At 48.1% G+C, this 23519-nt stretch overlaps 1 protein-coding gene across 2 annotated transcripts in view; it reads left to right on the forward strand.

Moving 5' to 3' along the window:
- Positions 1-23519, forward strand: part of PLCB4 (phospholipase C beta 4) — a 126809-nt gene that overhangs the window by 10252 nt on the left and 93038 nt on the right. For both annotated transcript variants that reach the window (XM_060261738.1, XM_060261821.1), the window contains exon 2: positions 18655-18753. In XM_060261738.1, the coding sequence (XP_060117721.1) occupies positions 18670-18753 (84 nt within the window). In that variant the 5' untranslated portion in view covers positions 18655-18669. The remainder of the gene's footprint in view (positions 1-18654; positions 18754-23519) is intronic.

The raw sequence follows: 23519 nt of genomic DNA on the forward strand, positions 1-23519 counted from the left end.
TGTTTGCAGATTATAGCTGAACTGTCAAGAGCATAAGGGAAGCCATGTTGGATCAAGCCAGTGGTCTAGCCAGTCCAGCATTGCATTGTGCAGTGGCCAAATCCCAGAAATTGCACTCATGGACAGCAACTTCCAGTTGGAAGGATCAGAGTGATGATATTTTGGATTTATATCCCACCCTATACTCTGAATCTCAGAGCAGTCACAATCTCCTTTTACCTTCTCTCCCCACAACCGCACCCTGTGAGGTGGGTGGGGCTGAGAGAGCTCTGACAGAAGCTGCTCTTGAGCAGAACAGCCCTTAGAGAACTTGTGACTGGCCCAAGGTCACTCCAGCAGGTGCATGTGGAGGAGTGGAGAATCAAACCCAGTTCCCCCAGATAAGAGTCAGTGCACTACACCAAACTGGCTTAACCACTACACCAAACAAAAACAACACTGAATCCCCCAAAATGTCAAGATTTTAAGGTTTAGATTTTTAAATGTTCTGACTTTTTAAAATGTTTATATATGTAGTAATATTTTAAACTCTGTTTTATTGTTTGCTGTGAGCCGCCCTGAGCCATTTTTTGGGACGGGCGGGATATAAGTCATAGAATAAATAAATAAATAAAATGTCATTTTTTGAACATGTAAGTCTTTGTTTTCCTAGGACGTGTTCTTAAATGTCTGGAGACTGGTTCAGACTGTGCCCTATTTAAAAGATGAGATGTTACTGCCGAAATCAGCAGGTATAATATAATTAGCAGCATACATAGCAGTAAATGTTCACTTTAATATTGGGTCATGTTTGTAAGAAGTCTGTTGTATTATAAAACCACCAAAGATGAACTTTATTTGAATATATTTTATCTACCTGATTTAGACTGGGGGATGAGCTGTCTCAAATGTCTCACACAGCTTTGCCGGCTGTTTGAAGCTTGTCTTGCAAATACAGCACCATTCAAATCAAGATCTCCCTTTTCCTCACCAGCTCACTTCCAGCTTGGTCTGCCAGTTATGCACAGACTCTGGGCTTATATAAATATTGATAAATACAGACACCAGGTCAAAAGCCATTTCTGTAACAGGAGTCGTCCCAATGGATCAGAAGACACTAAATACAAAATGCCGGTGGGGATTTACTTCTTGTTTTCATTGACATGCAATCAAACCTCGAAGACAAGTCTTAAAGAGAACGCGTGTAGGAACAGAACATACTGCTTGTGGAAGTCTGGAGAAGGGAATCTGGTGCTTTCCTTTGAAACGTGGAGCAGGTGCAAACTTCATTCTTGAAGTATCTGGGCAGTCTCGTGTAGGTACTATACACATGTGGAAGGTAGATACAGAGAATCTGTACCCACTAACAGCACAGAGCCAATTTGCTGTAGTGGTTAAGTGCACGGACTCTTATCTGGGAGAACCGGGTTTGGTTCCCCACTCCTCCACTTGCAGCTGCTGGGATGGCCTTGGGTCAGCCATAGTGGTTAAGTGTGTGGAGTCTTATCTGGGAGAACCGGGTTTGGTTCCCCACTCCTCCACTTGCAGCTGCTGGAATGGCCTTGGGTCAGCTACAGCTCTTGCAGAGTTGTCCTTGAAAGAGCAGCTGCTGTGAGAGCTCTCTTAGCCCCACCTACCTCTCAGGGTGTCTATTGTAGGGGAGGAAGATCAAGGCGATTGTAGACTGCTCTGAGATTCAGAGTATAGGGTGGGATATAAATCCAATATCTTCTTCTTCTTCCAGACTTGGGACCCATAAGAACGTAAGAGACGCCGTGTTGTACCCGCCCTGAGCCCATTTTTGAGAAGGGTGGGATAGGAATCTGAAATAATGCATAAATAAATATCAGGCCAGTGGCCCATCCAGTCGGAGACTCTGTGTCACACAGGGACCAAAACCCTGGGGCCATCAAGAGGTCCACCTGTAGGTCTCCAGAAGCCCCCCCCACTGTGGCCTCTCCAAGCACCAAGAAGACAGAGCATTACTGCCCCAGACATAACAACATAAGAGAAGCCATGTTGGATCAGGCCACTCCAGTCCAACACTCTGGGACACACAGTGGCAAAAAAAAACCCAAGTGCCATCAGGAGGTCCACCAGTGGGGCCAGGACACTAAAAGCCCTCCCACTGTGCCCCCCCAGCACCAAGAATACAGAGTTTCACTGCCCCAACGTATGAACATAAGAAGCCATGTTGGATCAGGCCAGCAGCCCATCCAGTCCAATACTCTTTTTCTCTCAGTGGCTAAGCCCAGGGGCCATCAAGAGGTCCACCAGCAGGACCAGAACTCCAGAAGCCCTCCCACTGTGACCCCCGCCAGCACCAAGAATACAGAGTATCACTGTGCCGGACATGCCCCATCTACAACTTGTGGCTAATAGCCATTGGTGGATCTCTGCTCCATATAAAAACATAAGAGAACAAAAGAGAAGCCATCTTGGATCAGGCCAATGGCCAATCCAGTCCGACACAAATACAGAGCATCACTGCCCCAGACAAAGTGTTCAGTATGCTGTTAGCTACCTTTCTGTAACTCCCAGGCAGCAGCACAAAGCTTGCCAGCACACATGACACCACAATCACGGGCCTTCAGCCGTGTGACAACACAGTCCCTGCTCAGGAAGAGGGGCACTGGAATCCCCTCCAGTTTTAAGGCTTGGAGCAGCTGCAGACGAGGGAGCTGGGGACAGCAAGCAGAAGCAGAGTGCCTGGAGGTGGGCATTATAAAGAGTAAGCTGTGGGAGAGGCTATGGCTTAGAGGAAGAACCTCTGCTTGGCATGCAGAAGGTCTCCGGTTCCATCCCTGACAGCATCTCCCGTTGAAAGGGAAAGGCAGTAGGTGATGTGACAGTAGAAGAAGAAGATATTGGATTTATATCCCACCCTCCACTCCGAAGAGTCTCAGAGCGGCTCACAATCTCCTTTCCCTTCCTCCTCCACAACAGACACCCTGTGAGGTGGGTGGGGCTGAGAGAGCTCTCACAGCAGCTGCCCTTTAAGGACAACCTCTGCCAGAGCTCTGACTGACGCAAGACCATTCCAGCATCTGCAAGTGGAGGAGTGGGGAATCAAACCCGGTTCTCCCAAATAAGAGTCCGCATCACTTAACCACTACACCAAACTGGCTCTCCACACCAAAGTAGGCAAGAATGATGCCAAAAAACAGCATGCAAAAGCACTATGGAGGCTTGGGGGGCAGGTGCTGAGTTCCTCATGCCCACCTGAGAATTGAGGGCCGCAGCTTCCACCGATGGATCCTTTTTGTCCACCTTGGGGCAGGATCTTTTCCTTCCTTTTGAATGGATCTTGAGAAATGGATGGTGAGCGAGTGGGCACTCCGTGGCAGCTGTGAAGTTCCCAAAGACGTGGGAGGGGTGGATTGAAGCATCCCCCAAGTAGCCTTCCAGCAGCCTCAGGAGTCTTCTTGCACCTCCACTGGCTCTTCCTCCGACAGAAGAGCCATTCAGGCTGGCAGAAGGTCTGCTCAGCTGGGCTTTGCTTTGTAGAATGGGGGGAGGGACCACCCTAGTATCTTAGTACACGACCTGCATTCTTCTTCCCCTTGTAAGAGGAACAGGTCCAGTTTGGTGAAATGGTGAAGAGCAGTAGACTCTGATCTGGGGGACCAGGTTTGATTCCCCATTCCTCCTCCACATGCAGCTGCTGATGTGACCTTGAGTCACTCACAAGTTCTCTCAGAGCTGTTCTTCTCAAGAGCAGTTTCTGTCAGAGCTCTCTCAGCCCCAACTGCCTCACAGGGTATCTGTTGTGGGGAGAGGAAAGGAAGGCAATTGTAAGCCACTCTGAAACTCCTTCAGGTAGTGAAGGAAGGAACAGAAAGGTCCCCTGTGCAAGCACCAGTCATTTCCAACTCTGGGGTGAAGGGAAGGATATAAAAACCTCCTCCTCTTTTTTCTTCTTCTCCCTCTCCCCAATAATGTACACAGGATCTAAGCCCATGATATTGCAAGCTTTAAGGGAAAAAGTTAATGTGAATTCTGCTCATACTAATATTTTTTTTTCTCTTTTCCCATTTATCATCTCATACTCTGTCTTGCTAAAGCAATTCTTATTATTATTTTTACATACGAACTAGATTTGAGCCACTCTGTAAATCCCTGCTTTAGAAATCATGGATTGAACTACGAGAGATGGGGTTGCAGGAAGGGGGGGGGGTGTGGACACAAAATCTTTTGCCACTGATGGAAGCCTCACGGCTAAGGATCCCCTTCTTCTGTTCTGTGTACATTTTAATTGCATAGTTTGCAATTCAAATCTGCAATGTCTTCGGCTGTGTTCATCCATGCGAGCAAGGAAACTATGGGTGCCTCGCCGCGACTTTCTCAGATGCTGGCTGTAGAGACTGAATACTTTAATTCCTTTGCTGTCTTCTCGTGGCATTTCTGCCTTGGGAATCTGTCGCCCCGTGGCTTCCGCGGCCTGATTGCTCTCTGGCACGGTTCCCGAAGGAGTTGAGCTGAATCATGGAAATCTGTCTGGCTTAAAGTAGCGTGGGTAATCCCCTGTTTTGCTTTCTCTTAGCATTGTTTAATTTTTGCCGTCCTCTTAATCTGGGCTTTTCTCCCTGTCGGAAGGGAAATTAGCCTTCCAAGTTTAAACATATAACTCAGAATGTGGATTGGGCTGGAGGCTCCTGAGGCTGGTCCTGGGAGAGGGGCGGGTTATAGCCTACCTGCACTTAACAGGGCTTTGGCTTGAATCCAACGAAGACGGAGGTCCTTTGCTTGGGTCGTGGTGCTCTGGGAAGGGAAATTCCTCTCCCAGTTTTCAACGGTGTGTCAATGAAAGCGGCACACCGGGTCAAGAGCTTGGGGGTTCTACTGGAGCCTTCATTGTCAATGGAGGCCCAGATAGCGGCCACTGCCAAGCCGGCGTTTTTTCATCTGAAGCGGGCAAGGCAGTTGGCTCCCTTCCTCGAGCGCCAGGACCTAGCAACAGTGATCCATGCAACGGTCACCTCAAGACTGGATTACTGTAATGCCCTCTACATGGGGCTGCCTCTGTGCCGAACCCAGAAGCTGCAGCTGGTGCAGAACGCAGTGGGGAATCAAACCCGGTTCTCCCAGATAAGAGAGTTCTGGCTGACCCAAGGCCATTCCAGCAGCTGCAAGTGGAGGAGTGGGGAATCAAACCCGGTTCTCCCAGATGAGAGAGCTCTAGCTGACCCAAGGCCATTCCAGCAGGTGCAAATGGAGGAGTGGGGAATCAAACCCAGTTCTCCCAGATAAGAGTCCATAAACTTAACCACTACACCAAACTGGCTGTCTGTGTGGTGGTCTTGTTTATGACATCCAACAGAGCTGAGAAATGGAGGCTGCTTTTCTTCTGGAATTTATTGGCCTGCTGCACAACCATAGGGGCAGAAGCATTCTTCCTGGGATTAGCAGAAGGGAGTTATAGGATCCAACACATCATGTCTACCATTTAACAATATCATACACGGGTTTTGCAGTCAAGAAGAGCAAGAGTCCAGTAGCACCAACCGTGGCCTCTGTGTGAGAACAGAGTGCTGAACCGGATTTGTGGCAGAGTGTGAGCTTTCATGAGTCACTGCCACTTCTTCAGATACAGGTAGAATGTGAGTCCATCTGCCCTTATATCTTGCGGAGTGGAGTGTTTTCTGATGATGAATGACATTAGCAGGAAGCAGGTGAATGACAATAGTGGATGTGATTGAACTAGTTGTGATATGCAGAGGGTTAGTAGGCATGGAGAAATCAGCATTGGTAACGAGACAAGAAACCTAGGTCTTGATTCAGTCCAGAAGGGTGTATTGTCTTGAGCTTCATTATTGCTTTTAATCCAGTGCTCTCTTTCTAATCTCCCTTTGAAACTCCTTTGTAAGGCAATCAATTCCTAATGCAATGATTGATTTATTGATTGTAAGAGAACTGCTACTCTTAGATCTTTCAAGATATAAGGATGGTTGGACTCACATTCTAGGTGTGTCTGAGAAAGTGATCAATGGCTCACAAAAGCTCCTCCCCTCCCATAAACCTTGAAGGTGCTCAACTTGAACCTCATGGTTGTTGCTTCATGGGCCACAGACAAGTCAGAAGAGGTGGACTTTGGCACGCCCTTCTTTGGAACTGCAGGACTTTTTTGTTGTAGTTTATGAACCACAGTTCCCTGGTGTACGGCCAGTTTAAGCAATCACCCCGCATAAATGTCCTATATTCTCTTATTTGTTTACCTCCCAGTTAATTCACATAATCTGAACCATAATGTGCTATCCAGTGAGAAGGAAGGAATAACGGCAAAAGAACGGCAAAAGTTTCCCAGTACAGTATTCAGCGCCTGTTGTCTGGCTGTATTCTAGGCCTTTTGACGTGGGCGGCCCTAAATGTGACATTGTGTGTAGAGAACCACCTTAGACTTTCATGCCTCGTTAAATAGGCTCATGACGTCCTTTCACTGGACTGAAGCGTTTCCAGCATAGTTAATGTTTGCGGGATAGATGGAGGAGAACGCTGTAAGCCGCAGCAAACTTTCTTTTAATGTTCTCATCTGCAATAATAACAAGAATGTCAACTCTATGAATTATTCAGTGGAAAAGGTGGAGAAAAGACACTAAAATGATTAAGGAGATAGAGCACCTTCCCTATGAAGAAAGGTTAAAGAGGTTAGGGGGGGGGGTTGCTTGGAGAAACGATGATTGAGGGGTGACATAACAGAGGTTTATGAAATTGTGCATAGGATACAGAAGGTAGAGAAAGATATACTTCTCTCCCTTTCTCACAATGCAAGAACTCATGAGCGCTCAATGGAATTAACGAGCAATAGTCTTAGGACAGGTAAAAGGAAATATTTCTTTTCCCAAACAGTCACTAATATATGGAATTCACTGATGTAGAAAGTGCTGACGGCTACAAGCATAGCCAGTTTCAAGAGGGGATTGGATAAACATCTGGAGCAGAGGTCCATCAGTGGCTATTAGCCACAGCGTATTGTTGGAACTCTCTGTCTGGGGCAAATGATGCTTTGTATTCTTGGTGTTTGGGGGGGTGGAGCAACAGTGTGAGGATTTCATTTATGTCCTTATGTGTGGGGTGTGATGTTCTGTCTTCTTGGTTGCTTTGGGAGGCAATTATGGGAGGGCTTCTGGAGTTCTGGCCCTGCTGGTGGACGTCCTGGTTTTTGTGGCCACTGTATGACACGGAGTGTTGGATTGGATGGGCCATTGGCATGATCCAACAGGGCTTCTCTTATGTTCTCATGTTTGGGGCAGTGATGCTCTGTATTTTTGGTGCTTGGGGGGGGCAACAGTGGGAGGGCTTCTAATGTCCTGGCCCCACTGGTGAACCTCCTGAGGGCACCTGGGTTTTTTGGCCACTGTGTGAAGCGGAGTGCTGGACTGGATGGGCCATTGGCCTGATCCAACATGGCTTCTCTTACGTTCTTACGTTTGGGGCAGTGATGCTCTGTCTACTTGGTTTTGGGGGGCAAGAGTGGGAGGTCTTCTGGAGTTCTGGCCCCTGATGGCCCCCGGATTAGGGTTAGGGTTTGTTTGGCATAACCATATTTTCAGGTTTCCTTAAGCTTCCCATGGATAGGAGTGATTAGATAGATAGATAGATAGATAGATAGATAGATAGATAGATAGATAGATAGATAGATACTTTTTATTTGTATCCCGCCCTCCCCGCCGGAGCAGGCTCAGGGCGGCTAACAGCATTATATAAAAACAAAGTTACATCCAGCATTCAAAATTCTGACAAGTTTAAAATCAATCAATCAATCAATTAAATTAAATTAATAAAAGTGCTATTGCTATTCGTTCTTTTGTGGTGGCAGTTATCCTTAGCAGCTTCTTTCTTCAGCGAAGGCCAGTCGGAAGAGGAAGGTCTTGCAGGCCCTGCGGAATTGTTCAAGGTCCTGCAGGGCCCGCATTTCCTCTGGGAGTTGGTTCCATAGGCTCGGGGCTACAGAGGAGAAGGCCCGGTTGCGGGTGCATTGCAGCTTCACCTCTCTTGGTCCGGGGGTGGTCAGCAAGTTTTTTTTTATTGTGGGCGATGGAACAGCCATTGGCTAAAGCTTGAATATTTTGATTAAGGACTCATCAGTTCCCTGATGGGACCCTTTTGCATCACTATCCATCTTCTAAGGGGTTTACAATTTGGTGTAGTGCTTAAGTCTCTTATCTGTGAGTCTCTTATCTGTGAGAATCGGGTTTGATTCCCCACTCCTCCACTTGCAGCTGCTGGAATGGCCTTGGGTCAGCCATAGCTTTCACAGGAGCTGTCCTTGAAAGGACAGCTTCTGGGAGAGCTCTCTCAGTCCCACCCACCTCACAGGGTGTCTGTTGTGGGGGAGGAAGGGAAAGGAGATTGTGAGCCACTCTGAGGGCAGGATATAAATCCAATTTCTTCTTCTTAGAGAGCCAGTTTAGTGTAGTGGTTAAGTGCGTGAACTCTTATCTGGGAGAACGGGGTTTGATTCCCCACTCCTCCACTTGCAGCTGCTGGAATGGCCTTGGGTCAGCCAGAGCTCTCTTATCTGGGAGAACCAGGTTTGATTCCCCACTCCTCCACTTGCACCTGCTGGAATGGCCTTGGGTCAGCCAGAGCTCTCTTATCTGGGAGAACCAGGCTTGATTCCCCACTCCTCCACTTGCAGCTGCTGGAATGGCCTTGGGTCAGCCATAGCTCTCTTATCTGGGAGAACCAGGTTTGATTCCCCACTCCTCCACTTGCAGCTGCTGGAATGGTCTTGGGTCAGCCATAGCTCTCTTATCTGGGAGAACCAGGTTTGATTCCCCACTCCTCCACTTGCAGCTGCTGGAATGGCCTTGGGTCAGCCAGAGCTCTCTTATCTGGGAGAACCAGGTTTGATTCCCCACTCCTCCACTTGCAGCTGCTGGAATGGCCTTGGGTCAGCCATAGCTCTCTTATCTGGGAGAACCAGGTTTGATTCCCCACTCCTCCACTTGCAGCTGCTGGAATGGCCTTGGGTCAGCTATAGCTCTGGCAGAGGTTGTCCTTGAAAGGGCAGCTGCTGGGAGAGCCCTCTCAGCCCCACCCACCTCACAGGGTTTCTGTTTTGGTGGAGGAAGGTAAAGGAGATTGTGAGCCGCTCTGGGACTCTGATTCAGAGAGAAGGGCAGGGTATAAATCCAATTTCTTCTTCTTCCTAAATTCTTCCCAGCTTTGCTGCAGCTGTATGATGTCATCTTGGGGGGAAGAAAGATCCACCAGGATGTAGACAGCAGATTTTCTCTTAATAGAAGAGAAAGGAGAGATTCCCTTTGATTGCCCAAAAAAGGCTGTCGGTTTGTACAAAAGCTGTGTGGTATAGGGTCTGTAACAGGAAGAACTGGGAAAGAAGGGGTGGAAAAGCTGGCCGGATCCAACCCAGTTTTATTGCATTATTTATTGTGTGCATTGTGTTGGTCTTGTTCTTATAATTCTTTAATTCGTCTTGAATCTAAGTGAGACATGTGAATGAGAAATTAAATAAATGTTCATTTATCAAAACCAGGGCTTTTATTTTTAGTAGGAATGTGCAGGAACTCGGTTCAAGCTGGCTTGGCGTCAGGGGGTGTGGCCTAATACGCAAATGAGTTACTGCTTTTTTTGTAGAAAAAGCCCTGATCAAAACATTTATATCTCACTTTTCCTCATGGTTCAAGGCAGGACAATCAAACGAAGTCTGAGTCCAGCAAAGGTTTTTTGGGGGTATAAGCTTTTGTGTGCCGGCACACTTCTTTAGATACACTGAAACGGAAGTCACTTATAGGTATGTGGTGGGGAGGGTGTTAATTACTAATTAGTAATTAACCAGGAAGGGCTAATTAGTGCCAAGGATGGGGAGCTAGGTGTGAGGGACCCGAGTGGTGGGATAAAATAAACGAATGACCAGTGATTGTCGGAACACACAAAAAGCCAAAAATCCCTGGGGGGGAGGGGGATTGAGTTGGAGTGTGTATTCACCCTCCCTTAGTTGTAAACATCTTTGGCAGCAGATGCTCCTGATATCTGCAGCGTCATAGTGCTGATCTCCGTGGGCCGCTCATGCCCTTAAAGGAAGATTTTTGATTGCGCTTCAAGCAGAGTTTGAGTGACAGATGAACTTAATGATGTTACTTATTCTTAGTTTAGCATGAACTCCCCCCCCCTCTCCATCCATTTCCCATCAAAGCCATCAGAATTATAATTACATTTTGAGCTTCTCCTTAGCCCAAAGAACCATCTGCTAGAAAATGAAAATTCCTTTTCAAGCCCTTGGGGATTACCAGGCAGAGAAGGAAGCGATCCACGTTTGATTGGGACGCTCCACCTTCCTGCAGAGACCACAGGCTCTATATGCTTGCGAATGTAGCACTGTGGAGGAACATCTGACTTCTAAGAAGGTTTCTCTTTCTGTGCCTCGGTCTTGCATTCACTAACTTGTGCTTTGTTTTCAGGTGGGTCTGAAGCTACAGAACAAAGCTTTAGTCCAATGGAACCTTTAAGGCCAACAGAGTTTTATTCCTGATATATTCTTTTATGTGCATGCGCAACACAAAAGTTTATACCCTCAATTAAACTTTGTTGGTTTTAAAGGTGCCACTGGACTCAGACTTTGTTCTTGTGGTTTATTTCAGGGTTTGCGTGACTATTCCCTTTTTGCACAACGCTTATATTCATTCCTTTGTCCCCCCCCCCCCCTTTCCCAGTAATGTGATTCTAGTAGGATAGGCGCTTGGCTGCACACCCGTCAAGCATTGCGTTTGTATTCTCCACACTTCAGCCCAGACTCCTGCTGGGAAACCACTGCATTTATAAGATGTCAGAAGTGTTTTTTTCCGAGTGTGCCAAGCGTGGTACTGGGCAGTGTTGTGTTCATCGCAGGTCTTTGAGAGAAAGGAGAGAGGTAGGGAAATACCAGCCAAAGGCCTGTCTTCCTAACAGGCAAACAAGCTCTACGGTGTTCAGACAGATGTAAAGACAACATGGATTATTGGGATATTTGGGTAATATAGCAGAGTTCTGATGGCAAACTGATATTTAAAAGGTAAACTTAACATTTATTCAAGTAGATCTAGTTCACATAAGAGAAGCCATGTTGGATCAGGCCAATGGCCCATCCAGTCCAACACTCTGTGTCATATAAGAACATAAGAGAAGCCATGTTGGATCGGGCCAATGGCCCATCCAGTCCAACGCTCTGTCACACAGTGGCCAAAAAAGCCAGGTGCCATCAGGAGGTCCACCAGTGGGGCCAGGACACTAGAAGCCCTCCCACTGTGCTCGCCCCCCCCCCCCAAGCACCAAGAATACAGAGCATCCCTGCCCCAGACATAAGAACATAAAAGAAGCCATGTTGGATCAGGCCAATGGCCCATCCAGTCCAACGCTCTGTCACACAGAGGCCAAAAAACCCAGGGGCCATCAGGAGGTCCACCAGTGGGGCCAGGACTACTAGAAGCCCTCCCACTGTGCCCCCCAAGCACCAAGAATACAGAGCATCACTGCCCCAGACATAAGAACATAAGAGAAGCCATGTTGGATCAGGCCAATGGCCCATCCAGTCCAACGCTCTGTCACACAGAGGCCAAAAAACCCAGGGGCCATCAGGAGGTCCACCAGTGGGGCCAGGACTACTAGAAGCCCTCCCACTGTGCCCCCCAAGCACCAAGAATACAGAGCATCACTGCCCCAGACGTAAGAACATAAGAGAAGCCATGTTGGATCAGGCCAATGGCCCATCCAGTCCAACACTCTGTCACACAGAGGCCAAAAAACCAAGGGGCCATCAGGAGGTCCACCAGTGGGGCCAGGACTACTAGAAGCCCTCCCACTGTGTCCCCCCAAACACCAAGAATACAGAGCATCCCTGCCCCAGAACATTCAGGTTTGCAGTCAGAGAGGAGAGAGAGCGCCTAATCTAAAGAGCCCTTTCCGTGTCACAAATGGCCAGCTTGCCAGCATCGTGTGTGTGGGAGTATTAGGGCACTGTCTGTACAGGAGAGACCTGCAGAGCCATGTGTCTCCATGGAAGGCCATGTGAAGTGAGGGAGAAGACAAAGAAAACAAGAGAGGAGGGGGTCAGAGGGCAGCTCTCAGGTTAAGACAAAGAGAGGGATCTCATTCAAGGAGATAATACCCAGACACCCTTAGAATGAAGTAGCACCCCCCACCTCCATGTCCAGACATACTGAGTTACTCACTCCAACACATATTGGGCAAGGTGAGGGTTCCAGGGCGGGGCATGCGGATTATGCACTTGGTTCAAGTGGATTTTTCTGTTAAGAATTTTCCTTCAATGTCATTGCAGCTTCCTCAGAATAAAACAGGAATACAACTTCCATGTTTCTCTGGCCCATGGCAAGCTATAGGGAAGGATGGTGGCTGAGTGGTAGAGCATCTGCTTGGTAAGCAGAAGGTCCCAGGTTCAGCCCCTGGTATCTCCAATTAAAAAGGGTCCAGGCAAGTAGGCGTGAAAAACCTCAGCTGGAGACCCTGGAGAGCCGCTGCCAGTCTGGGTAGACAAGACTGACTTTGATGGGCCCTGGGGGATCTGATTCAGTAGAAGGCAGCTTCATATGTTCATATTGGGTCAGACAGGTATGACCATTGTGTAAAATACATCTGATTTCCCCCAGCATATGGAATGCAAATATCTGGCACGCATCTCGTTTCCTAACTGTTGCCTCACGATGGCCTCATCATGGCGCCTTTGTAGTCCTGGTGTCTGAGGGAGGGGGTGTGCACACAAGTGCTCATCCCTTGAATAAACTTTTGTTTGCCTTCAAGGTGCCTGACTCGATGACCGCTCCAGACCAACATGGTTGCCCGCGAGGCTCCTGTTCACTGGGCCTCTTCCGCTCACTGCAGAAAGCCCAATAGTTGTTCAGCTTGACCTTGTTTTCTGTGGCCCCAGAAGGTAGGACCAGAACCAGTGGGTTGAAATTAAATCAAGAGTTTCCAGCTCAACATGAGGAACAACTTCCTGATCGTTAGAGTGATTCCTCAGTGGAACAGGCTTCCTCCTCGGGAGGTGGTGGGCTCTCCTTCCTTGGAGGTTTTTCAACAGAGGCTAGATGGCCATCTGACAGCAATGAGGATCCTGTGAATTTAGGGGGAGGGGTTTGTGAGTTTAGAGCGGTTCCTCAGTGGAACAGGCTTCCTCCTCGGGAGGTGGTGGGCTCTCCTTCCTTGGAGGTTTTTAAACAGAGGCTAAATGGCCTGCTGACAGCAATGAGGATCCTGTGAATTTAGGGGGAGGTGTTTGTGAGTTTAGAGCAGTTCCTCAGTGGAACAGGCTTCCTCCTGGGGAGGTGGTGGGCTCCCCTTCCTTGGAGGTTTTAAACAGAGGCTAGATGGCCATCTGACAGCAATGAGGATCCTGTGAATTTAGGGGGAGGTGTTTGTGAGTTTAGAGCGGTTCCTCAGTGGAACAGGCTTCCTCCTTGGGAGGTGGCGGGCTCTCCTTCCTTGGAGGTTTTTAAACAGAGGCTAGATGGCCATCTGACAGCAATGAAGATCCTGTGAATTTAGGGGGAGGTGTTTGTGAGTTTCCTGCACTGTGCAGGACTAGATGACCCTGGAGATCCCTTCCAATTCTATGATTCTTCAGGAGGCGGTGGGCTCTCCTTCCTTGGAGGTTTCTAAACAGAGGCTAGATGGCCATCTGACAGCAATGAAGATCCTGTGAATTTAGGGGGAGGTGTTTGTGAGTTTCCTGCACTGTGCAGGACTAGATGACCCTGGAGATCCCTTCCAATTCTATGATTCTTCAGGAGGCGGTGGGCTCTCCTTCCTTGGAGGTTTTTAAACAGAGGCTGGATGGCCATCTGACAGCAATTTAGGGGGAGGTATTTGTGAGTTTCCTGCATTATGCAGGGGGTTGGACTAGATGACCCTGGAGGTACCGTCCAACTCTGACCCTACTGGCCGTTTGTTGCTTCATAGGTGGGGGCGGGGGAGGCTGGGCTGCCCAGGAGGCAAAGGTTCCTTTTCCTGACTCACATGCTTGAGGGTTTTGCTTCCTCCATGGAGAAAACAGTGTGCTGTTTCTTAGGTGGCGTCGTGCAGGGGAATGAATGCTTCCCTCCGGTGATCTGGAGCCCTTTTCATGTGCTAAGGGGACTCTATCAGCAAATGAAGCTGCTATATGTGGAAATAGACCGCTGGTCCATAAAGACCAAGCAGACTCTTCCGGATGGTGTTGCCTTCTCAAGACTCCCAGCTTGGAGTCTTCTTCCCTCTGCTGCTGGAAATCCATTCATAAGGAAATGCCAGAGCTTGAATTTGGGCAAAGGTTGTACTTGTGAGCTGTAGAGCCCCTCTTTAAATTTTATGGCTCTTTCAATGGTTTGTCATCTTCATGAGGCACTTTGGAGGGTTGTGCTAGGCAATAGGCGGGTAGGTGTTTTTGAAATGGCTAAAACAATGAATAATGCAACCGGAACTATAGTGAATTGTGTTGACAAATCACATTTTAGGACAAGGCTGTAAAATAGTGTTGTTGTTTTCCGGGAGGAGGGGTATCTTGCTAGGGCAGTCCCCTTCTGGAAGAACTAAGAAGGACCTCCATGGATTTGCGTATTCAGTCTTGAATTTAGTGGGGATCTCAGCGGATGGAAGAGATGTTCATTGGTGGAACACAACACCACCACCCCCATATTGTGACCCAGAGTACCCCTACAAATGCTGCTTTCGGAGGGAAGGGGACCCCCTATTGTGAAGGGGGAATCAGAGATCTCTAGTAGGAGAAGGGGGTGGAAATGGTTGCCAACACCCCCTCTGCAGAAATCCTCTCTAAGATCTAGTTCTTAATCCTCCAAAGTGCAATTTTCCCTTTAGTTTACTTTTTATAAATATAAACTTTTAAAATATATTTTAAAGCCCTCTGCAGTGCTAGCAAAAATTAATACTAAGTCACGTTCTGCTTTAATAAAGTTTGTCTTTATCTAATGCTTCATCTTACTGGAGAGTATTACCAATGCCCACTTAAGAATGTGGTACAGAAATATGATATTTTTTTTAAAACGTAACAATTGAAGATCTGGGCCTAGTTAAAGCCTAAGGCATGGATGAGATTATCCGCGAGGAATTTTGTGGATGTCAAGGCAGGGGGGAGAGACGCAAGGATTAGGCTTGAGCTCTCTTTCAGTTGTCGTTGTTTGTTAATGTATCTATTTTCGAAACTAATTGGTTGACATTAAAACTTAAGAGAGAAAGAGGTTGCCCTCAAATGTCAATAATTTCCATTGCCCTTCTTTAAAGGTCTGAAATATTTTTCATTAGCAGGCATTTGTCGTGCATTTGTATTGGCTGCTCGTCTCCAAGGAGTTCAAAACTCCTTCGCTAACTTCTAATCTAAGTCATAATGTTGTGAAGGTCAGGAGTTTGCATAAAGCGCTCTGTGTGTCTTTATTCCTTCCCAGGAGGGAGGGGCGGGGGGGAGAGCTCTCAGTGCCTTCAGTTAAAATGTCAGTCTTAATTCTCTTCGTCATCTTCTCTTAAACCATAAAAGAACATGTTTAGATTCCGTGGGAGGTGGGAAATAAAAACCCAACCCGCCAGTTTGCACCCTGTTCTCATTTCGGTAGTTCAGGTTGCTGACTGCCAACATCGTTAATTATGATTGATTGAAACAGACGCTACTGTGAATTTTTAAATCTGTTTTTAGAGGCTTCGAACTGAAAATGGTGTTGTCTAGTAACATTTCTCGCATCATTTTGTTATTGTTGTTCACCGTGCTTGCACGGTGAGATTGCGTTTCATCAAATTATGTACGGCCTCTTTGGATTCTAGGGGTTCTGGTTTCCAGCCATGTACAAGAAAATCGTCTTTGATTTCTTTCCATCTCAAAAATTATGAGAAAAATGTTGTTTCGAGGATTTTTTATTTCTGTTGGGAAACATTCATAAATTGGAGCTCTTGTGTAGCTGAGTAGGGTTGCCAAGTCCAGCTCACGAAATATCTGGGGACTTTGGGGGTGGAGCCAGGAGACATTGAGGGTGGAGCCAGGAGCAAAGTTGTGACAAGCAGAATTGAACTCTAAAGGGAGTTCTGGCCATCACATTTAAAAATAGGGGAGGGATGATGGCTCAGTGGTAGAGCATCTGCTTGGGAAGCAGAAGGTCCCAGGTTCAATCCCTGGCATCTCCAAAAAAGGGTCCAGGCAAATAGGTGTGAGAAACCTCAGCTTGAGACCCTGGAGAGCCGCTGCCAGTCTGAGGAGACAATACTGACTTTGATGGACCAAGGGTCTGATTCAGTATAAGGCAGCTTCATATGTTCATATATGTTCACACACCTTTTAAATGCCTTCCCTCTGTTGGAAATAATGGCGGATGGGGGCACCTTCTTTTGGGACTCATAGAATTGGACCCCCTGGTCCAATCCTTTTGAAACTTGGGGGGTGTTTTGAGGAGAGGCATCAGAGGCTATGCTGAAAATTTGGTGCCTCTGTCTCAAAAAACAACTCCCCCAGATCCCCACGGATCAATTCTCCATTATACCCTATGGGAATTGGTTTCCATAGGGAATAATGAAGTGCCCAGCAGACATTTTCCTCCTTTCTGAGGACCCTGAAGCGAGGATGGGAGGGCCTCCAAAGCGGGGGATCCCCTGCCCCCACCTGGGGATTGGCAACCCTACAGCTGAGAGTACTTTCTGTTACAGTGTGTAATGGTGATGACCAGGAACGCTACCGCGGTCGGGCCCGGTAATTACTTGGATGGGAGAATATTGAAGCGTTGCTCTCCTAGGAAAGAATTTTCGTAATGTACTCTTGAAGCTCGTTGAAGCACTATGTGAAACAGAGAGAATAGCGCAACTCTGTTGCGTTCTGATGCCTTACACCATTCTGCTCATCTGTTCACCAGAAAGATCGGAGCGTTGCACTCCGTTTGAATATTGACCTTTTTTCACCGCAGCCCGGATCTTCAGTTCAAGAAATTTCATGCTTACATATGGCCCAGTCACAGCTGGATGGATTCTTGGGCCAGAGACGGTGGACTGAAGTTTTCGCCTTCTGCTCATGAATTGCCCTAAGTGACAGGGCATGCTCTTCCTTATTGCTTAACCAGATGTTTGCTTGTTTCTTTAGTTGATTTTTAGGCTGCATTCCCCCATACTGGGGGCACAGAGAGGTGTATGACACTCAAATTTATAATAACAATAGAATTTAATTAGCTAAAAACAGTAAAACAATTTTAGCAGCCACTGCAAATGGCAATTAAAACAGAGCGCATGTCCCAAGGAGAAGTGGGCAGAAAAAGAGGCCTGGCTGATTTAAAAACGTTGATGTCCTCAGCCACGTCTCTGCCTTGTAGGAGCTGGGTCCTGCTGCAGGTGGCCCGAATGTCATGTGGCAGAGAGTCCCACAGGTCGGAGCCAGGGCCAAGAAAGCCCTGGCCTATTTTTTTCCAGGGCCGGGATCTCCAGGTTTTTCTCAGCTGAGCACAATGCTCTTTGGGGAAGCATTCCAGGAGAGGCAGTACTGAAAGCACACTGGCCCCGGGACATTTAGGGCCTTTAAGGTTAACACCAGAACCTTGAACCTGATCGAGTATTAAACAGAGAGCCATTGAAGCACCAGCGGAACGTGGGCTGTTCATGGGGTTCCAGGGATGGCTGACTAGGTGGTCGCCTAGGGTGCCATCCTTCTGGGGGAGCCAAATTGGGCACCTCCCATGTGATTTAGTGACGTTGTCAGTCCTGGGGAGGGCAGAAATTAGCCGTGCCTAGGGCACCAGAGAGTCGAGGGCTGTCCCTGAGTGGAGCAGGATGCTGGACCTCTGGTCTGATCCAGCAGGGCAGTTCTTAGGTTCTTTATTGCCATTGTCTCTTTTTTGGGGGGGGAGGGAGGTATATATTTGAAGCATGGTGTGTTTTTCAAGTGCTGGTTATTTCTTTGGGGTGACTGTCACAAAAATAAATGATGGCAAGAGGAGTTCTAACAAACCACTTTATTATGGTGTATATCAAGAAATGAAACACTCACGCATGCTACTCTAGAGAAGAGCAACCATGTTGGATCAGGATAGTGGCTTATCCAGTCCAACACTGTGTGTCACCCAGTGGCCAAAACCCAGGGGCCATCAGGAGGTCCACTAGTGGGGCCAGAACTCCAGAAGCCCTTCCACTTTTGCCCCCCCCCCAAGCACCAAGAAGACAGAGCATCACTGCCCCAGATATGAACATAAGAGAAGCCATATTGGATCAGGCCAATGGCCAGTCCAAGACTGTGTCACACAGTGGCCAAAACCCAGGGTCCATCAGGAGGTCCACCAGAGGGGCCAGAACTCCAGAATCCCTGCCACTGTTGCCCCCCCCCACCAATACAGAACATCACTGCCCCACACATAAAGACATAAGAGAAACCATGTTGGATTAGGCCAATGGCCCATCCAGTCCAACATTCTGTGTCACACAGTGGCCAAAACCCAGGGGCCATTAGGAGGTTCACCAGTGGGGCCAGAACTCCAGAAGCCCTCCCACTCTGCTCCCCCAAGCACCAAGAATACAGGACATCACTGCCCCAGACATAAGAACAGAAGAGCAGCCATGTTGGATCTGGCCAATGGCCCATCCAGCCCAGCACTCTGTGTCACACAGTGGCCAAAACCCAGGGGCCATGAGGAGGTCCACCAGCAGGGCCAATTGCAGCTTCATGTTATGATAGACAGACACTAATTTATCTTACTGGTTTTGTTTCAGGGTTTTTAAAACATAATGGCGAAACCGTACGAATTCAACTGGCAGAAGCCAGTTCCGTCCTTCCTTCAAGAGGGTGCTATGTTTGACAGATACGAGGAGGTAAGGAGTCTTGCCAGATATTCCCCTGAGGTAACATGGGCTATTCTATTTATGTGTACGTTTTTGATGTTCCTGATATCCAGGAAGTTTGCTTATGTTGATGACATGGTGATTGCAGTAAGGTATATAAAACAATGATTAGTTTAAAAAAACACCTAAATTTTCACAATTTAAAACCTTGAAGACCCTGAAGACCCTCATGGTGTAAAAAAGAAAAACAAATTAAAAAACAAAACAAATTTAAAACCTCAATCAGGACTTTGTTGTTGTTCAGTCGGACAGCCGAGTCTAACTCTTTGCGACCCCATTGACTAAGTCACACCAGGCCCTCCTGTCTTCCACCATACTCTGAAGTCTGCTCAAATTTGTGTTTGTTACATCAGTAACACTGTCCAGCCATCTCCTCTTTTGCCGTCCCCTTCTTCTTTTGCCTTCTGTCTTTCCCAGCATCAGGGTCTTCTCCAGGGAGTGCTCCCTTCTCATTTGGTGGCCAAAGTATTTCAGCTTCAGCTTCAGCATCTGACCTTCCAGGGAACAGTCTGGGTTGATTTCCCTAAGGACTGACTGATTTGAACTTCTTGCAGTCCAAGGGACTCTCAAGAGTCTTCTCCAGTGAGTGCTCCCTTCTCATTGAGTGACCAAAGTATTTGAGCTTCAGCTTCAGCATCTGACCTTCCAGTGAACAGTCAGGGTTGATTTCCCTTAGGACTGACTGATTGGACCTTCTTGCAGGCCATGGGACTCTCAGGAGTCTTCTCCAGGGAGTTTTCCCTTCTCATTGGGTGGCCAAAGGATTTGAGCTTCAGCTTCAGCGTCTGACCTTCCAGTGAACCGTCAGGGTTGATTTCCCTTAGGACTGACTGATTGGATCTTCTTGCAGTCCAAGGGTCTCTCAAGAGTCTTCTCCAGTGAGGACTCCCTTCTCTTTGGTGGCCAAAGTCTTTGAGCTTCAGCTTCAGCATCTGACCTTCCAGGGAACAGTCTGGGTTGATTTCCCTTAGGACGGACTGATTGGATCTTCTTGCGGTCCAAGGGACTCTCAAGAGTCTTCTCCAGCACCACAGGACTGCCAGTAAATAAAAACCAGATTAGTGAAATGCAACAGCAAATAAAACTGCCTTCGTCTGCCTCCGGAAGCTCAAACGTGAGGGGGAGTCACATCCCCCTGGGCTGGCTAGGGATTCTTGCATGTGGCATTTTGGCCCCAGTTCCCAGCAAGGAAGCAAGCAGGAAGGGATCTTTCCAACCAAGGCAGAAATGTCCCTTTGCATGTATTGATCTGTTTGGTTTTGATACCCCCAACGGTTTTGCATGCAATGTTTTATTTCCTTGAAAAAGATGGGTTTTGAAGTGGTTCTGCAAACTGGCCCTTTTCTCTTGGTTTGGTTTCATGTTAGCTTCTGAGAGCACTTCCAGTTTGATAATAAACTTCTGCTCTTGGAGCATCTTTTGGAGTTTTTTTTTTTTTTAAATGTAATCATGCAGTAATTTGGGTATGGGTAATTTATCGGTTGCATTAATAAATTTGTGTGCATCACTTGTTGTTATGCGGTTGTCTCTAGTGTTGCCTTAACAAAACCATCGGTCCCTCTTTCCTGGTGCGGTCTGCTTCAACTGTCCCTTGACCTTTAAAGTCATGCCTTGCATTCTTCTCCACTCCGACTACATGAAATTCCTCAAACTGGAGACGACAGGGATAATCTTCTGTGGATGAAGCACCTGGGCTTTCCCTCCTTAGCTTTGGCTGATGCTCAAGTTCACCTGTCAGCCATGCAGAGCTCTTGGGATTCCTGCAGGGGTTGATAATGAAAGGGGACCTCCTCATTGTTGTGAATGAAGATGACCTTGTCCTTCTATGAGCAATGTATATTCATTCAAAAAGAGTATCAAATATTATATACCCTCAACAGTGTGAACAAGGTGCCTTATACTGAATCAGGCCCTCTTGGGTCCATCAAAATCAGTCTTGTCTACTCAGACTGGCAGGTGCTCTGCAGTATCTCAAGTGGAAGTCTTTCCCATCGCCTCCTTCCTTGTCCTTTTAACTGGAGATGCCGGGGATTGAACCTGGGACCTTCTGCATGCCAAGCAGAGGCTCTGCCCCTGAGCTACAGCCCCTCTGCATGGCTCTCCAGGGTCTCAGGCTGAGGTCTTTCCCATCCCCTCCTACCTGACCCTTTTAACTGGAGATGCCGGGGATTGAACCTGGGACCTTCTGCATGCCAAGCAGAGACTCTGCTCCTAAGCTACACCCCCTCTGCATGGCTCTCCAGGGTCACAGGCTGAGGTCTTTACGGTCACCTCCTTCCTGGTCCTTTTAACTGGAGATGCCGGGGATTGAACCTGGGACCTTCTGCATGTCAAACAGAGACTCTGCTCCTGAGCTACAGCCCCTCTGCATGGCTCTCCAGGGTCTCAGGCTGAGGTCTTTCCCATCCCCTCCTACCTGACCCTTTTAGCTGGAGATGCCAGGGATTGAACCTGGGACCTTCTGCATGCCAAGCAGAGACTCTGCTCCTGAGCTACACCCCCTCTGCATGGCTCTCCAGGGTCACAGGCTGAGGTCTTTACGGTCACCTCCTTCCTGGTCCTTTTAACTGGAGATGCCGGGGATTGAACCTGGGACCTTCTGCATGCCAAGCAGAGGCTCTGTCCCTGAGCTACAGCCCCTCTGCATGGCTCTCCAGGGTCTCAGGCTGAGGTCTTTCCCATCCCCTCCTACCTGACCCTTTTAGCTGGAGATGCCAGGGATTGAACCTGGGACCTTCTGCATGCCAAGCAGAGACTCTGCTCCTGAGCTACACCCCCTCTGCATGGCTCTCCAGGGTCACAGGCTGAGGTCTTTACGGTCACCTCCTTCCTGGTCCTTTTAACTGGAGATGCCGGGGATTGAACCTGGGACCTTCTGCATGCCAAGCAGAGGCTCTGCCACTGAGCTACAGCCCCACTTCATCTGCTTCTCCAGTCCCCTCTTGAAGCTGTCTGTGTTTGTGGCTGCCACTGCTTTCTGTGGCCGTGTTGTTTGTTGCTTTAACAGGCTGTACATAAACAGAACCTCCAGCTTAATCTGTCCAGCCCTTGATAGATTAACCGGAGGATCTGTTTAACAAGATGAGTAAGAGACAAACAAAAATAAAATTAGTCTCAATAAATCCCTTCAGTAATACTTGACTTCATTCTCTAATCTCTCAAAATGAAGAGAAGGTATTTTTGAACCTCAAGGCCTGCCAGGGCAGTGAAGATATTTGATCCCTCCCATTTGCACCAGCAGCAAGCGAGCTCAGAAAGTTAGTCTTGCTAAATGATCGTTATTTGCACGCTGGCCCATCCATAATGGTTTTTGTGTGCTACCATTCCAGGGCACTGTGGTGTGGTTCTCTGTAGGGGAATGCCGTTTCCTCCTCTTGGAGGGGTGGAGAGACCACAGCAAGCTCTTTGTGGGGAATGTGAGACCTCTCTGGCCCTCCTTTCTGTACTGGGCCAAGCAACAACCGTCTGTGTGGCCTCATGGAAGCTGGGTGAGCAGGATAGCAGTCTAGGAACCCCTGATCGGCCTCCTCTTCCCTGTAGCTGTCTGGCACACTGAGCCCAGATGCTGAGAAACTGGGCTCTGTGGTCATCGTGGTGCCCTAGGCAAGGCATTTCAACCCACAGTGTTGGAGGTGTGAATTAACTCTTCTGTGCTAGGATGACCCCTTCTGTGACCATCTGCCCCCTGGCTGGACTGCTGTTTCAGACCCATAACTCCCTCCAGTTTGGTGTAGCAGTTAAGTGCACGGACTCTTATCTGGGAGAACCACATTTGATTCCCCAATCCTCCACTTGCAGCTGCTGGAAAGGCCTTGGGTCAGCCATAGTTCTCGTAGGAGTTGTCCTTGAAAGGGCAGCTTCTGGGAGAGCTCTCTCAGCCTCACCCACCTCACAGGGTGCCTGTTATGCGGGAGGAAGATTTTCTAAGAGAGCTAGTTTAGTGTAGTGGTTAAGTGCACGGACTCTTATCTGGGAGCACTGGGTTTGATTCCCCACTCCTCCACTTGCAGCTGCTGGGATGGCCTTGGGTCAACCATAGCTCTCGCAGAGATGTCCTTGAAAGGGCAGCTGCTGTGAGAGCCCTCACAGCCCCACTTACCTCACAGGGTGTCTGTTGTAGTGGGAGAAGATAAAGGAGATTGTGAGCTGCTCTGAGTCTCTGTCATTTAAAGGGCAGCTTCTGAGAGAGCGCTCTCAGCCCCACCTACCACACAGGGTGTCTGTTGCGGGAGAGGAAGACAAAGGAGATTGTAGGCTGCTCTGAGACTCTGATATTCAGAAAGAAGGGCGGGATATAAATCCAATCTCTTCTTCTTCTCCTTCTCCCTCCCCCTCCGCTCATATGTGTACCCTACCTGGGTCTGTTACTCATTTACTTTGACAGCGTTGTCTAAATCCCAAAACCAGAGGAGCGGGCAGCATTCTTTGTGAAATGGGAATGTGTGTGAGACCACCAGGTACCCTCACAGCCACATAAAAAGGTTCGAAGTCAAGAGTCAGAGAGGCTGTAGAGGCAAGCAGAGATGCCAGAGCTCTCGATCTCTGTAGATGGCAGGGAGGGAGGTAGAGGTGGAAAGAAAGCAACTTTAACTTTAAATGCATTCTCCTTCCTATCGCGGAGCTGTCCTTGAAAGGGCAGCTTCTGTCAGAGCTCTCTCAGCCCCACCCACCTCACAGGGTGTCTGTTGTGGAGGAAGGCGATAAAGGAGATTGTGAGCCACTCTGAGATTCAGAGT

This window comes from Heteronotia binoei, chromosome 1 (assembly GCF_032191835.1).
Source record: "Heteronotia binoei isolate CCM8104 ecotype False Entrance Well chromosome 1, APGP_CSIRO_Hbin_v1, whole genome shotgun sequence".
NCBI classification, from domain to species: domain Eukaryota; kingdom Metazoa; phylum Chordata; class Lepidosauria; order Squamata; family Gekkonidae; genus Heteronotia; species Heteronotia binoei.